The sequence below is a fragment of the Denticeps clupeoides genome, chromosome 8 (genome assembly GCF_900700375.1).
Source record: "Denticeps clupeoides chromosome 8, fDenClu1.1, whole genome shotgun sequence".
NCBI lineage: Eukaryota > Metazoa > Chordata > Actinopteri > Clupeiformes > Denticipitidae > Denticeps > Denticeps clupeoides.
The window spans coordinates 22,064,528-22,079,393 of record NC_041714.1 but is presented as its reverse complement, the minus strand read 5'-3'; the positions used below and the strand labels follow the sequence as shown (position 1 = coordinate 22,079,393).

At 47.5% G+C, this 14,866-nt stretch overlaps 3 protein-coding genes across 3 annotated transcripts; 2 read left to right on the top strand and 1 right to left on the bottom strand.

The window, feature by feature from the left end:
• The first annotated feature begins 192 nt into the window (after positions 1 to 192).
• Positions 193 to 2,258, top strand: LOC114795198 (uncharacterized). The gene is made up of 7 exons (XM_028988123.1): positions 193 to 444; positions 628 to 751; positions 854 to 964; positions 1,292 to 1,348; positions 1,489 to 1,647; positions 1,770 to 1,883; positions 2,069 to 2,258. Exons 2-7 carry the CDS (start codon positions 629 to 631, stop codon positions 2,105 to 2,107), a joined length of 603 nt encoding a protein of 200 aa, XP_028843956.1. The 5' UTR covers positions 193 to 444; position 628; the 3' UTR covers positions 2,108 to 2,258.
• Positions 2,259 to 2,361: 103 nt separating this feature from the next.
• LOC114795175 (protein glass-like) lies at positions 2,362 to 4,612 on the bottom strand. The gene is made up of 2 exons (XM_028988083.1): positions 4,101 to 4,612; positions 2,362 to 3,749 (listed from the first exon to the last, which is right to left on the bottom strand). The coding sequence occupies exons 1-2, from the start codon at positions 4,237 to 4,239 to the stop codon at positions 2,665 to 2,667; spliced, it is 1,224 nt and encodes a 407-aa protein (XP_028843916.1). The 5' UTR covers positions 4,240 to 4,612; the 3' UTR covers positions 2,362 to 2,664.
• Positions 4,613 to 8,684: 4,072 nt separating this feature from the next.
• ddx21 (DEAD (Asp-Glu-Ala-Asp) box helicase 21) lies at positions 8,685 to 14,851 on the top strand. The gene is made up of 15 exons (XM_028988028.1): positions 8,685 to 8,829; positions 9,634 to 9,864; positions 9,963 to 10,067; positions 10,271 to 10,343; positions 10,445 to 10,623; positions 11,213 to 11,330; positions 11,420 to 11,605; positions 11,719 to 11,864; positions 12,286 to 12,435; positions 12,545 to 12,706; positions 12,888 to 13,081; positions 13,679 to 13,838; positions 13,916 to 14,050; positions 14,123 to 14,167; positions 14,504 to 14,851. Exons 1-15 carry the CDS (start codon positions 8,749 to 8,751, stop codon positions 14,723 to 14,725), a joined length of 2,187 nt encoding a protein of 728 aa, XP_028843861.1. The 5' UTR covers positions 8,685 to 8,748; the 3' UTR covers positions 14,726 to 14,851.
• Positions 14,852 to 14,866: the final 15 nt, after the last annotated feature.

Below are 14,866 nucleotides of genomic sequence, written 5' to 3'. Positions count from 1 at the left end.
TAGTTTGAAACGTGCCAGCGGAGATACAACATAACGCACATCTTGAGCTTCAGGACACATCTGGTTCTCGACGTGGGAGAGAATGAATGAGAATGACTTCATCTGCAGCTGAGCAGACGTTGGGGGAAAGCATGGAGGTGGAGAGATCCCATGAAATTTGAGGAATGTTAGGGACAACTTGCAACACCGAGGCAAACAAAGACACAAAAAAAATCGTCCCGCGGCAGCCACCCCGTGCTTTCACACCCTAAACGGTGTGAAGCTTAGACGTTCCGCAACGCGCATCTCGGCGTGAAGCTTTTGGAGAAGACCAGATCTTCTCTGACAATGATTTCCTGCCTTTTCCCTGCCCCCTCCAGACTCCCTCCCGCCCTAACGTTCCCCACTCCCCCAGCTGTTGTGTAATACAGCCTTCTCTGCGCACTTCTTTTACCCACAGATCAGGTAGGTCCGGCCGTTTTACTGCTACCTAAATTCAAAGCACAGACTGCGAGTTGATTATTACGTTTTATTTAATGATTTCATGATTATGAAGTCATGTTGAGGGGCTGAAGAGGGGCAATGGAATGCGTGCTGTGTATAGTACATGTAGGCGTGCTGAGATGTAGGAGATCTGTGTCTGCCCAGCATGTCCACGGCAGTTGTAGGTGCCGTCGGCCCAGACCGGGGCGCAGATGAACCAAACACCACGACGGTGGGTGGAACTAAACCCCTGCATCGCTTCCTTAGAGCACATCCCAAGTGTGTTGGGGTGAGGAAATTCTTCTGGCTGTTCTGGTCAGATCGCATCGCATTTTTACTGGACAATACTTGCAATACTTGCAAATGTGTGATTCTCCTTTTACTCCGCAAGGTTATGATGACAGCTCTTGGCGGATCGCTGTTCATTATGGGGATTCCTCTGAAGATGGACGACACGAACAGCTCTGCAGACGCCTTTAGCTCCTTCTGGCTTGGACTTTTGGTTTGTTAATGGACTTGAACTTTTGTTATGCTGGAAGACATCCGTTCAGTTCATTTTTTAATTTTCTGTAATCGCTTGTTGAGATATTCGGCTCAATGTCTGGAGAATCATGAATGAAACCATGCAAACAAGTCACTAAGCCATCCCTGCCTTCTGTAAATATTCATGCTGTGCTATGATAAATATCACAATTATGAATTCAGAGTGCATGAATATGATGTAGAAGTGCATGTATGATGTTTTCACACAGATTTCAAATTTACGGAATGCGAGATTAGTCATTATTACCGTATTCTGAATAATAAATCGTTTTTCTTGCTTTTGCAGTTTATCACCTGTGGTATTCTGTACATCCAAGCGGAACTCAAAATCTCCAAGAAAATAGTAAAGGAAACATTTGATACATTTTTACATATTGTTCATATTGTATGGTTTCCAGAGTAGCTTCTTTCACACATCCCAAAATTCATATGACGTGCATCGTATGACGTGCTTGTGGTGTTTTTGTCTTTTCTCCTTCCTAGGTGACAGCCAGCTTGGCACTGAGCATTATCTCCATCTTGGGAGCAGTAACTGCTTTCTTCGAGTTCCTAAAATCCATAATTTATACGACTTACTCAATTTCTAGTATGTATTTTAGTGGTTTAAACCAAACAGACGCGGTCTATTTCTCCCAGTTGCAGGTGAGAAGGTCCAGCGATGTGACGTTTGTGCAGTAAATGCTTTATAAAAGCAGTGTGCATTCAGTGCATGCGGGTCTGCCCTCGTGGTGTTAACCGTATGCCTGTGAATCCTTATCCAACAGAACCAGATCTTTGCGTTGGAGGTTTTGTTCATGGTGCAGTCCATAGCAGGCGCCGTCGTCCTGATAACAATGGCGGTTTTTGCAAGAGCAGCATTGCGAAGCAGCAGGACTCAGGTAAATTTGTACAAACCTCAGCAATTAAGCATCGCTGATCAGCTCTTCAGTTCGTCCAGGGAGGCATCAACGCTTGATATTTTCCAACACGATTGATGTTCGTTTGCATTCATTTTGTGCATTCATTTTCTTACTTTACAAATGAAACACAGATTAAAAAGACCCTCCCTTTACTCCCTATGTAGGCGGTAGTCGTGATGAAGAAGCTGCCAACTGCGGAATGAGACGCTCAAGCCGAACCTCAAGTAAAGGACCACTTGCTCGTGCAAAAATAAGCCAGCATTTATTTTTTTATGTCTGAAAGAGCATGTAGTGTACGTATTGTACTCACACCGCAGCACGCTTTTATACCCCAATAAACGTTGCGAACAGTCACAGGGATTCTGTACGTTCTATTTGCTAAACGTATCATGGTTGAGGCCAAAGTTCAAAGGTTCTTCGGATGAAGAAGATGGCCGCTATAACAAGCGCAAACACGGAGAGGCACACTATATTCTGCTTGGCAGCATTCGGGGACTGGATGAAGTCCCATCGAATATGTGCAGTTACAGCCACTAAGTACATTTAAGTACATTTACGGCATTTACCAGACGCCCTTATCCAGAGCGACTTACAATCAGTAGTTACGGGGACAGTCCCCCCCCTGGAGACACTCAGGGTTAAGTGTCTTGCTCAGGGACACAATGGTATTAAGTGGGGTTCGAACCTGGGTCTTCTGGTTCACAGGCGAGTGTGTTACCCACTAGGCTACTACCACCACGCTGGCGGCGTGAGCCGTGTATTATGAACCAGGTGTGCCATAGGAGAGCCCTGGCCTGGACGCTCCTCTCTGCGCGTCCTCGCAGCCGTGCTGGTGCACCCGCATGTGCTCGGTGACGCGGTACTGCCTGGAGAAGGTCATGGGGCACCGCGGGCAGGAGTAAGGCTTCACGCCCAGGTGGGACCTCACGTGCCTGTTCAGGGAGCCGCGCTGGCTGAAGCTCCGCTCGCACACGTCGCACTGGTACGTCTGCGCGGCGGAAGGCGCGAGGCCGCCGCTTGGCCGGGACTCGCCGGGGACGCCGAGTCCCGCGGTGAAACCGGAGGCCTCCCCGTCACTGGAGGAGCTGCGTCTGCAGGCTGCGTTGGAGGCCAGAGTGCACAGATATTCGTCCGAGTCGCTGGACTCCGTCACGTGGTGACTTCCTCTGCCAGCACACCGGTACCTGACATGACCCTGATAGTTTGGCAAGTCTGCGCTTCTCTGGCGTCCTTTCGAAATCGTCTTCTCAGCTGGCGCAGCTGCAGCACACACGTTCGGCGGCGAGGAGCTGACGGGCGATTTGGAATCCAAATCCAAGAGGGTCTCGCCGCCACCTGACACGCTGGTCGCAAGCCGGTCACTTGCGTGGTCAGAAGGGGACAAAGGAGAAGATTTGTCCTCAAAAGTCGCACTGGCGGCAGGACTCGGCGGCTGGACGCTGGAAAGACTACGAGTCGAGCGATGAGGGTCAAGCTCTTCGTTGCCCGACTCGAAAAGATGATCTCCGACCCCGGTGAAGATGTGTTGAGCAGAAGCGTCTGGCTGACGGCTGCTGGCATCGGCCATCGAAGCCTCACCGCTACGTGGACGTCTCGGACTCCTGCACTCTGGACGGCCTGCCGAGGCGGACCAGAGCTTGGCCCGTTTCGACGGAGGGCTGCGTCCTCCAGACCCGTCTCCTCCGTGGAGCTCTGAGGCGCCGGGGACGGCAGCTTGCGATGATGCGTGGCATATGACAGAGACCGTCTCACTGCACGGACCTGGCAGCGGCTCCTCGAGTCTGTGTGAGGAAGCCGAGGGCTGCTGTTCCTCAAACGTCCTTTTCCGATCATTCACACATTTCTCTAGAACACGAGAGAAACTGGAGATTAGGTCCATTAGGTACAGCTACTATATAGTTTTACTATATAGTTTTGACTATATGTATTGTCACGATGGCTGGAAATGGCGAGGAAGAAGGACACATACGCACAACATCACGAAACAGGGGTTAAATATACGGTAGACAGGACAAGGGGAACACCAAAAAACCACCCGATGGCAAACAAGACACAAACAGGGCAGCTTTATACCATCATACACAGGTGAACACAATCAGGGAACATAACACAGGACCAACATGAAACTCCGGACCAGGAGTGGCCCCTGCTGGACCGGATCATGACATGTATTAATTGATCATTAAAGTCACTCACCGTCCGTACGGAGTACCGAGCGAGACAGCGCCTGCAGGAGCTCGTCCATCTGCAGGTGGACCGCTGCAGACAGCACGGAGTCCGCGTGGCCTTGCGGCGGCAGCTTGCCCGTGTACATGAACTCCAGCAGGTGGTCCATGGTTTCTGCGGAAAGGCAGAGCAGGTGCAGGTCCAAGAGCGTCCCGTGGCGCGGAAGGAGGGACGCGAGGATGGGACTCGACGCGGCCAGGACGTTCTTATGGGCCAGGAACAGCTTCCTCGGGTTGACCTGCTGCAGCTGGATGACACAGTCACAGAACTGGCCGCATCCCCGCTGTGAGTTAAGGCCCCGCAGCAGTTTGACGGCGTGTCCGCAGTCGGCCGCGGACTCGGACTCGCTTTCAGCCTGGAAAAGCGGCGACGGCCGTTACAACCGAGTTCGTCTCTCACACTGCAAATAAAGCTTTCTTCAGGTCTCCACATCCTTCCATGGAACTCACTGCATGATCACTTCACATTCAAGTGATCAAAGTATGAATTTTACCTTCTTGCCGCAATACTACAAAGGAGTTCCAGAAGACTTCCATAGAATCATGCATGATGTTACTTAAACTTTCATCACTTATGAGTGAGAACATGGACATAATATGAGACAAGGCACAGGACAACGCTTTGTTACTTACCTTCATTTCGCTAGCGAACGAGAGATGTGTTCCTCATGCAGCAGAGAGGATGAATGAGATGTAACGTCTGCTGCTGCTCTTCCATTTGGAAAACAATCACACGCTTTTCATAGTACGGGCCGGACGTGACACTCTTTGACAGCTGCTTTTGGGGGACCCGGGCGTGATGTCAAAGTCCCCGTAAGGCAAAAACCCAACCCACGCGTACAAATCAGGAGGTGCTTGGGTGTGGCTGTGCTGCGCCGACCTCCATGACGCTTTGTTGATAACTCCATACAAGAAGGGGCAGAACCACGTGTTCCCATCACAGGAACAGCACAGTGTATAATGTTTCATTGGATCTACTTTTCCATTTGACACATCGCAATGGAAATACCGCCGCTTACTGTAACAACAGTCCAATGACAGTCAGCATATCATATTAATGGTATAAATAATTCAATTACATGTATAATGGATAACATTATGTTGTATTATTATTATTATTACATAGCACACATTCTCAATAGTATATGTACTTTATATTAAGGATAAAAATTTGACGTTATTATTTGGTGTTGCATAGTATGTGTGTGTGTGTGTATATAAATAAAGGAAAAGTAATTATTATATTGTTAAAAATAAAGACAACACAGAAGATTACATGCAAAGTCTCAGAATCAATACTACAAAATTGAATGCCTTGTAAATCCAGGTATTATATTTGCATAGCAACTTTTCATTCAAAAGAATATTCAAGGTAGAAAAATTATGAAAAATAAAATAAAGAGTACAAATGACTGAATATACAAATAAAGAAAATGAATAAACGCAACATTAAAGTGGGTAAGTTGATAATTAGGTTCATTAACCAAAAACAACCCCATAAATATTGTATTTAATAAACTGTAATGAATAAATGTAATAAAAAAATTACATGTAATAAATCACTTAATTGTATGAATCACCAGTTAACATTATTGTGTCACTTATTATTAGCACTGTCATTCTGGCCATTAATACTTTGTTCATCTGATCTTGTGCCTGGGGGTGTGGACCGTGTCACATGCTGTGCCCAGCGCGGTGTGCCCACTGTCATGTATTTGTGCGTGTGCGAGGGACATATTGGGCTACGTGAATTTCCACTCGGACACTAGATACCACAACCCACGTACAGATCAGGTGACATGGAATCCCGGCTGCATGGAATTCAGCTGCCCATGACCACATGCCCACTATTCTAAAAAAGACTTGGACGCTTGTGATCAGGAAAGAGGCCAAATGTCTCACCTATTAATAGAGAGCTGAAAGATTCGACCAAGACGTTCATTGTGTTGGGGTCAAGGGAATAAAAAAAGACAAAAACTGCCATGGCCGTCACTAATGAGACCAGTGCGATATTGTTTCATGGGTCCACATAAATGTATTATTGCTTTAGTGTTCATATATGATATTATATACTCAGAACCACCCTAGTCTGTGGCAGTTTTGGAGACTAAAAGAGAGCCATTTTGAAGAATCCAATAAAAGAACCATATTTAGTATTTGTTGTATCGGGAGAAAGTATGTCTGATGCATGTCTTACCTTCGTGGCGGCTTTGTTCACTATTGTCATCATCAAAGGACATGAATGTGAAATGCTGCCATCACAGAAAATATAAATAAGATTAGTCTCACAAGTGGTAAATGTACATTATCACGGCAGAAAGTGGACAGTGTAAGATAAGAGCAGCATAATGTATAATATAAAAATATATGTATTATACACACACACCACACACACACACACATAAATAAATAGTCTGGGAATAAACAGTGGATGTGAGTATTAAAAATAACACTATATACATAAAATATATTTGTGAATGTCTGTATAAAAATAATATAAATAAGTGTACATACAGTATGTGCAGAGTAGATATACCGTATATACACATATTGCACATAAGAAAATAAGGAAAGACCTTCTGAATCTCTCCGTCCCACATCGTGGGTGCTGCAGCCTGCCACTGAAATAGCTGCTCAGTCCTGTCAGGGTCTCCTGCATGGGGTGGGAGATGTTGCCCTGTCACTCACCACCTCCACTGGGTCCAGAGGGCATCCTAGAACAGAGCTGGTCCTCCGGATCTGCCTGTTCAGCCTCTTCCTGTCCCCAGCAGAGATGCTACCTCCCCAGCAGACCACACCATAAAAGATGGCTGAGTCCACCACAGAGTCATAAAAGGTCTTCAAGAGTGGACACTTCACCACAAAAGGCCTGAGCCTCCGCAGCAGGTACAGGCTGCTCTGCCCTTTCCTGTAGAGGGCACCAGAGTTGTGAGTCCAGTCCAGTTTATTGTTCAGATGAACACCAAGGTACCTGTAGCTCTCCACAGCCTCAATGTCTATACCCTGGATGTTCAATGGTTGTAGTGGAGGATGTTTGAGCCTGCGGAAGTCTCTAGCTCCTTGGTATTTCCAGTGTTGATCTGGAGGTAGTTCTGCAGTCCACAATGTCCCAAGTCAGCTCTCTGTACTTCTCGTCCTCCCCATTCGTGATGAGGCCGACTAATGCAAAGTCATCAGAGAACATCTGTAGGAAGCATTTGGTGGAGGTGTAGGTGATGTCTGCAGTGTGGATGGTGTAAATGAACCGCTCCCTGTGGGACTGCCGTATTGCAGACCACCATGTCCGACACACAGACCTGAGTTCTCACATACTGTGGTCGGTTGGTGAGGTAGTCCAGGATCCATGTTGTGAGGTGATGAAATCCAACCTGTCCCTCAGGATTGTGGGAATGGTGTTGAAGGCACTGGAGAAATCAAAGAATATGATTCTCCCAGTTCTCCCAGCAGTCTCCAGGTGAGAGAGGGAATGATGTAGGAGGTCCAGTGATGACCACAAGAGCCTACAGAGGATCGTAAAGACAGCTGAGAACGTTATTGGGATGCCTCTCCCCCCACTATTGGACACAAACGCAGCATCCGAAAGGCCTGCAGCATCATGCAGGACCCTTCACACCCCTCACATTGACTTTTCAGAAGGTACTGCAGTATCAGAGCCAGGTCTGCCAGGTTGAGGGACAGTTTCTGTCGGACTGGCTGTCCGGCTCCTCAACATGTTGCCCTCAGGATCATTCACTGCACTCTGCACTTTAATCTCTCACAAAGTCACAATGTACTGCTGGGTTGTTATTGTCATACCATGTCATATCACTAGTGCCACCATTATTATCATAGTATATAATATACCATATGCACTACATACTAAATACATCTGATATATGTATAGCTGCTACTTGATATATTGTCATATAGCTGCTACTTGTCTCGTCCTGCGCTACGCCTGCAGTGGTGGACAAGCGGTTAAGGAAGCAGGCCTGTAATCAGATGGTTGGAGGTTCAAATCCTTATCTGCCTCTGAGGTGCCACTGAGCAAAAGTACCGTCCCCACACACTGCTCCCCTGTCATGGCTGCCTACTGCTCACCTAGGGTGATGGGTTAAAAGCAGAGGACTCATTTCATTGTGTCACTGTGTGCTGTGCTGTGCATGACAATCACTTCACTTTCATTATAGGTCGGTGTCCTTTGCCATGTTGTTCTGTTGTGTGTTATTTGTTTTTTTGCACACTGTGCATCCCAGAAGCTTCGCAGTCTCGTCTCTGTATTCTTGTACGTGGTGAGATGACAATAAGGTTTACTTTGCAAGAACCCTAATGCAAGAACCCTAAATGAGTTGGTTTGTCCAAAGTCCCTGTACATGTATATATACAGTATTTTTGTATGCGGTAGTGAAACTAACTCTTCCCAAGCAGAAATTGTTCAGGAAGGGACCTAACATTGTCGCCGTCATTCCGACTTGTCCCGCCAGGGGTCGCCGCAGCGGACTCGGCCGAATGAGAAAAGCGAACACGACCTTTTTGTCCTTGCGTGGCTGCCGTAGCTCGGCGCCGTCATCCGGTCGGTCCTTTCCGTGCTGTACCGCGTTCCATCCGGCAGCGTCCATCCGCGGGGCTCTAAACCCATCATGCCGTCTAAAGTCTCCCGTGGCCCCGCGACCGCCGCTGACGCCACACACGCCGACATGGATGCACCAGAGACGGGCAAAGTAAGAGCTCACTCAGCGGCCAGCGCGGAATAAAGCCGAGAGACGCGCCGCTCCGGGGAGCTGGCATGCTAACAGCATCGCGGGGTTCAGACATGTTTTAAACGCCACGGCTGCGCCGAAAACGCCGTCTACGCGTGTGCGCGTCGTTTTTCGGTGGGTTCCGTGTCAGAGCCGCCGACGTTGTCGCGGTTCCTGCGGGAGAAGCCGCACGCCAGGCGCGACCACGTGGCCCCGTGGACATTTAAAAATCACAATAAATGAACGACAGCGCGGATATCTGAGCCTGTAGCCGCGACAGAGTGCTGCTTTGTTCACGTGTACTGTTTAACGCCATTTGGACGTTGGCTGGTTTGATTTTATTGCCATTTGTTTGTGCGTCATTAAGTTATCGTCATGGCCAGATCTCGCGGGAGTATGACGCTCGCTGCTCCGTGTAAACACGCCCCCAAACAGGAGCGTTGGCTTTTGTACTTAGAACAATCTTACACGTAACAATCTTATCATATAGAAATAAAAATTAATTTATACCAGTAATGAAAATATATATTATATGGTCTCCAAAAATATAAAAACACTTGTATGGTTATTACTTATGTGTGTGTGTGTGTTTTCCAAGGTATGTTGAGAATAATACATAACTAATAGAGCATCTAGATATCTGACCTAATTCACAAAATAACTAGTGTTCAGCTACCTTCTTAACAAAAATATAAATAGTAAAACATATTATCAACATGCCCTACTCAACTTCTTGAAAGTCGGTTTCTGTTCCTGAGAACTGTGTCTTATTATTTACAATAACAGAAAGTGAAGAAGGAAAAGGTGAAGAAGCCCAAAATGGTCATAAATGATGAACCTGATGAGTGTGACCCGCCAGCAGCCAAGAAGAAGAAGAAAAAGGACAAGATGGACACTGCCAACGGGGACGTCTCTGATGTTAACGGCAACATTGAAGTGACGTCCTCTTCGGCCAAAAGCACGTCCCTTCCCAACAACGGACTGAACGACGGTTCCATTAACAACCAAATGATAAAGGTCATTTTTCTCCGCGTCTCTTTCATTTAAAAAAACATTGTTTGTGAATTTTTACTGGGTTTGTCACATAAATACTTAAACACTGAAACATCCCACAGAAAAAGAAAAAAAAAGATGCAACAGAAAATGGAACATCCGCAAAAGTGATCACTCCATCACAGTCGAGCGAGGATTCCTGCAGCAGTGACAGTGAAAAGGAGTCGGTACGTTTTAATTTCTGTTTATGGTAATTCGTGTATGATTGTATCTTTTATTAGCGCTGTTAAGTAAAACCTTCAGCTGCTGTGTTTACATACCCTGCACGCGTTTTACCATAAAAACGAGCGGTTAGCAGTTTTCAGCCTATATGCATTTATTCATTAGTATATCTTGAATTGAATTGTTTCCCTTCGTTTCTTTTGTGAAGGAGACCCCAGAACAGAAAGAGGGAGCATTTTCAAATTTCCGTATTTCACAGAACACAATCAAACTCCTTCAAGGTAGGCCTGGGTTCTTTCCAGCCGTTCCCAGATTGGTTGATAGGCGGCGCCTTTCCTCTTGGTGAGCGTTAACCTCGGCTACCGTGCCCCTCTGTCTGCAGCACGCGGAGCTACGTACCTGTTCGACATCCAGGTCAAAACTTTCAACTCAGTTTATGATGGGAAGGATGTGATTGGCCAGGCTCGAACAGGAACAGGAAAAACATTCTCCTTCGCCATTCCTCTCATTGAGAGAATCCAGTCAAGCCAGGAGGACAGACGTAGGGGGAGACCCCCTAAGGTATGGTTCACCGACCGTAAAGGAATCTTTGAACTGTTCAGAATGGGTATTGGTACCATTCTTATCAAAACATAGCAACTCTGTAGGGATGATAAAAGCATTTTGGTAATATTATAGCATAGTTAAGTCTATTATGTTCATATTGTTAAGCATCAAACTGAGCAACATTTATTTTATTTATTTTTTTGCTTTTATATCGGCCTTGTTGGTCCCCTAATTCCGTATCTGACATCTCTATTTCAATGTCTGTAGCTTTAGTGGGTAAGACACTCGCCTGTGAACCAGAAGATCCGGGTTCAAATCCCACTTACTACCATTGTGTCCCTGAGCAAGACACTTAACCTTAAGTTGCTCCAGGGGGACTGTCCCTGTAACTACTGATTGTAAGTCGCTCTGGATAAGGGCGTCTGATAAATACTGTAAATGTAAATGCCACATAAGACATTTTCATGTCTGGGGACCTTTAATATGTATGTATTTATGACCAGTATGTCCTGATATTTTAATTAAATTTATTAAAATTAAAGTTCTACCAATTAATTTGCAAAATAATAACAAAAAAATAACAAAATTATTTGTGCTTTCCTAGGTTTTAGTTCTTGCACCAACTCGAGAATTAGCCATTCAAGTGGCAAAGGATTTCAAAGACATCACCAAGAGACTTTCTGTGACGTGCTTTTATGGAGGGAGCCCCTACAATCCACAAAGTAATTTGCTTTCAGAATCATAAATGTACATTTGTGCGTGTTACGTCTGTGTTGGTGTCTTTATAAAACGTGCTGGTTTAATTTTACAGTTGATGCCATTCGCAACGGCATCGATATATTGGTGGGCACCCCTGGCCGAATTAAAGACCACCTCCAGAACAACAAGCTCGACCTGTCCAAGTTGATGCACGTGGTGTTGGATGAAGTGGACCAAATGCTCGACATGGGCTTTGCTGAGCAGGTGGAGGAGATCCTGTCCGCCTCGTACAAGAAAGGTACGCCGACGGTTCGGGCTCGGCCCGGATCGATGCGGTTTAGTTGGGGCATGACAGCGTAGCCATGTGGAAGTGTAGGTAACGTTAGTCTTTTTGCCCGTTTTTCTCGGCAGAAAAAGAGGACAACCCCCAGACGCTGCTCTTCTCTGCCACCTGCCCGTCCTGGGTGTACGAGGTAGCCAAGAAGTACATGAGGTCACAGTTTGTGCACGTCGATCTGATTGGCAAGAAAACCCAGAAGGCTGCGACCACGGTCGAGGTGAGTCCGCCCGTCACTACGGGTTGGTGTTTGTGTGCGTTTCAGAGGGAGCCGCGTCGATTCTGCAGAAGCCGTTTTCCCGCAAAAGGTTTTCTTGCCAGACAGGTTTTAGTGGGGCTCCAAGGAAACGTGCCTGCGATCTTAATCAGCTTTTAGTATTTTTTTTTTTCCTGGTTTATTTAGCCTGGCCTTGTTTTACCAGTTCGCTCTGATGTTATGTGCGGTTTCCTGGGAGCCCTGAATGAGTCACTACTGCTGTCAAGTTAAACGGCGTAAACGCTGTAGTTCCTGCATATTTAACATTCTTCCCCCCCCAAATCACGCCTGACTCGTCTCTGATTTAAAGCAGGCACCTTCGATAAACTCTACCTCGCGTTCGGCCGCCGCCTTCCTGTGCTGATTTGTCTCTGCCCCCTCGCAGCACTTGGCCATCGCCTGCCACTGGTCCCAGAGGGCAGCGGTCATTGGAGACGTCATCCAGGTGTACAGTGGCAGCCATGCCCGCGCCATCGTGTTTTGCGAGACCAAGAAAGAGGCCACCGAGCTCTCACTGAATGCTTCCATCAAACAGGTTCTAGTGGCAGCTTGACAATTTTTTATGTATATTATATATATATATATATTTATGTGTGTTGCTGTTCGGTCCATTCACTTCTTTTGTCTGTTTTTGTGCGGAGCAGAGTGCCCAGTGTTTACACGGAGACATTCCCCAGAAACAGAGAGAAGTCACGCTGAAGGGTTTCAGGAACGGCGCCTTTGAGGTCTTGGTGGCCACAAATGTGGCAGCTCGAGGCCTGGACATCCCAGAAGTTGACTTAGTTGTGCAGAGTTCTCCCCCCAAGGTCTGCAGTTTTTTTTTTTTAATTTTTTTATCTAAACAGGAATGTAACCTCCCATTCTGATGATGAACAGATATCTAGAAATCGATTGATAATCGTGTCTTGACAAATGACCGAATTTGAAATGCGGGCCATGCTGATCCGTGAAATTAGTGTTGCTGAAGGAATGTGTTTTCTCACGCAGGACGTCGAGTCGTACATTCATCGGTCCGGTCGGACAGGCCGCGCTGGCAGAACGGGCGTGTGCATCTGCTTTTACCAACGCAAGGAAGAGGACCAGCTTCGCTATGTAGAGCAGAAAGCAGGCATCACCTTCAAACGCGTTGGAGTCCCAACTGCCAATGACATCATCAAGTCCTCAAGCAAAGATGCAGTAAGGTAAAAAAAAAAAACAAGGTCTGAGCAACACCTCCAACTGAACCTATCCAACACCTGATCCTGATCTTTCCGGCCAACCACTCCCCTCAGCAAAACCTCTCAATTCAAATTGGCTCGCTACTGTTAACACCCACGGCGTCGGCAAAAAGCCTTGGAGTCTGGCTCGACGACAGACGTGAGTCTGACCAATCACGTTGCAGCGATCTGCAGATCCTGCAGGTTCACTCTCTACAACATTCGCAAGATTCAACAGGCTACGCAGCTCCTCTAAACTCGACTATCGCTGAACCCCTCCAGATGGTCCAAAACGTGTCCGCCCGCCTCATCTTCAACCAGCCGAAACACCCCCACGTCCCGCCTCTCCTCACCTCTCTCCACCGGCTCCCGGTAGCTTCTCGCATCGAGTTTAAATCCTTGATGCAGCCTACAGGGCTGTAAATATACCAACACACTACTAGCTACACTCCCGCACGCCCTCTCAGACCTGCACACGAAACGAGAGTGAAAATCCCCGATCCCAATCGACTTTATTTCCAATGGGAAATGGACAAATTTTTCTGTCATTCCTGTGAATAAACGGTATAATAAACGCTGCAGGTATCTGGACTCGGTGCCGGCGGCTGCAGTCGATTACTTCCGCGCGGCGGCAGAGAAGCTGATCGAGGAGCGCGGGGCGGTGGACGCTCTGGCGGCGGCTCTGGCCCACATCTCCGGAGCGACCAGCCTGGAGCAGCGGTCCCTCATGAACTCCGACTCGGTAAGCGTCCCCCGCCGGGGGTGCCGGCCGCGCCCCTCGCGCCCCTCGCGCCACGCTGAGCTGTTCTCTCTGTGCAGGGATACACCACCATGCTGCTGACCTGCTCCTTGGAGATGCACAACATCGGCTACGCCTGGCGGGGTCTGAAGGAGCAGGTTGGGGAGGGGGTCGACAGCTACGTCCAGCGTATGACTTTCCTCAAGGGCAGGAAGGTACGCATCGTTTTATTTTAGAGGAAATAACATCTTACTCAGATTATCACACAACATTTCCCCCCTTTCCAGGGTGTCTGTTTTGACGTCCAAGCTGAGAAGGTGAAAGAAATCCAGGTGAGAAGCTCCTCCTCTGCTGGTTTTTTGAGCGAGTGGTGGAATTGCGGAATTCGCCTTGGTGAAAACCGACTCTTTGTGTAGATTCATTTTTCACACACAGTTTTCCCCAAACTTGAGTCAAGCTTTGTCGGCTTCAAATTACACAACTATAAAGTTGCTGAGGCGGTTCAGGCAGAGCTGATATTCGAACTTGATTGATATTACTTTGGCAAGCCCTGTAATATGAGGCTTGATGAATAAAAAGTCTGATCTCTGGTCTTCAAGAAAAGCTGCCACCCTAAATGCTTTTTAAAATGTGGCGTGAAACGTACTTCTGTCTGTCCTCTCCCTCAGGACGCCTGGAAGGACGGCCGCCGTTGGCAGCTGTCCGTCGCCACAGAACTTCCAGAGCTGGAGGAGGCTGTGCGTAACCGCGGCAACAGGTCGTCTGGGGGGTTTGGGGGCCGCCCCTACCAAGGCGGCGGAAGAGGTGGCGGCCGTGGATTCGGCTTCAGGAACAACAGAAGAGGCGGAGGAGGTGGGCAGAAGCGCAGCTTCAGCAAGGCCTTCGAGTAACGACTCTTTTAACAGACATTTCTTCCCCAGAATGAACGTGTTATTAGCTGATTGCTTTGCAATTGGATATTTATACCCATTCACATGAATGCGATCGTTTCATTAAACGTCCAATTCTACAGTAAATCCCGGGTGGATGTT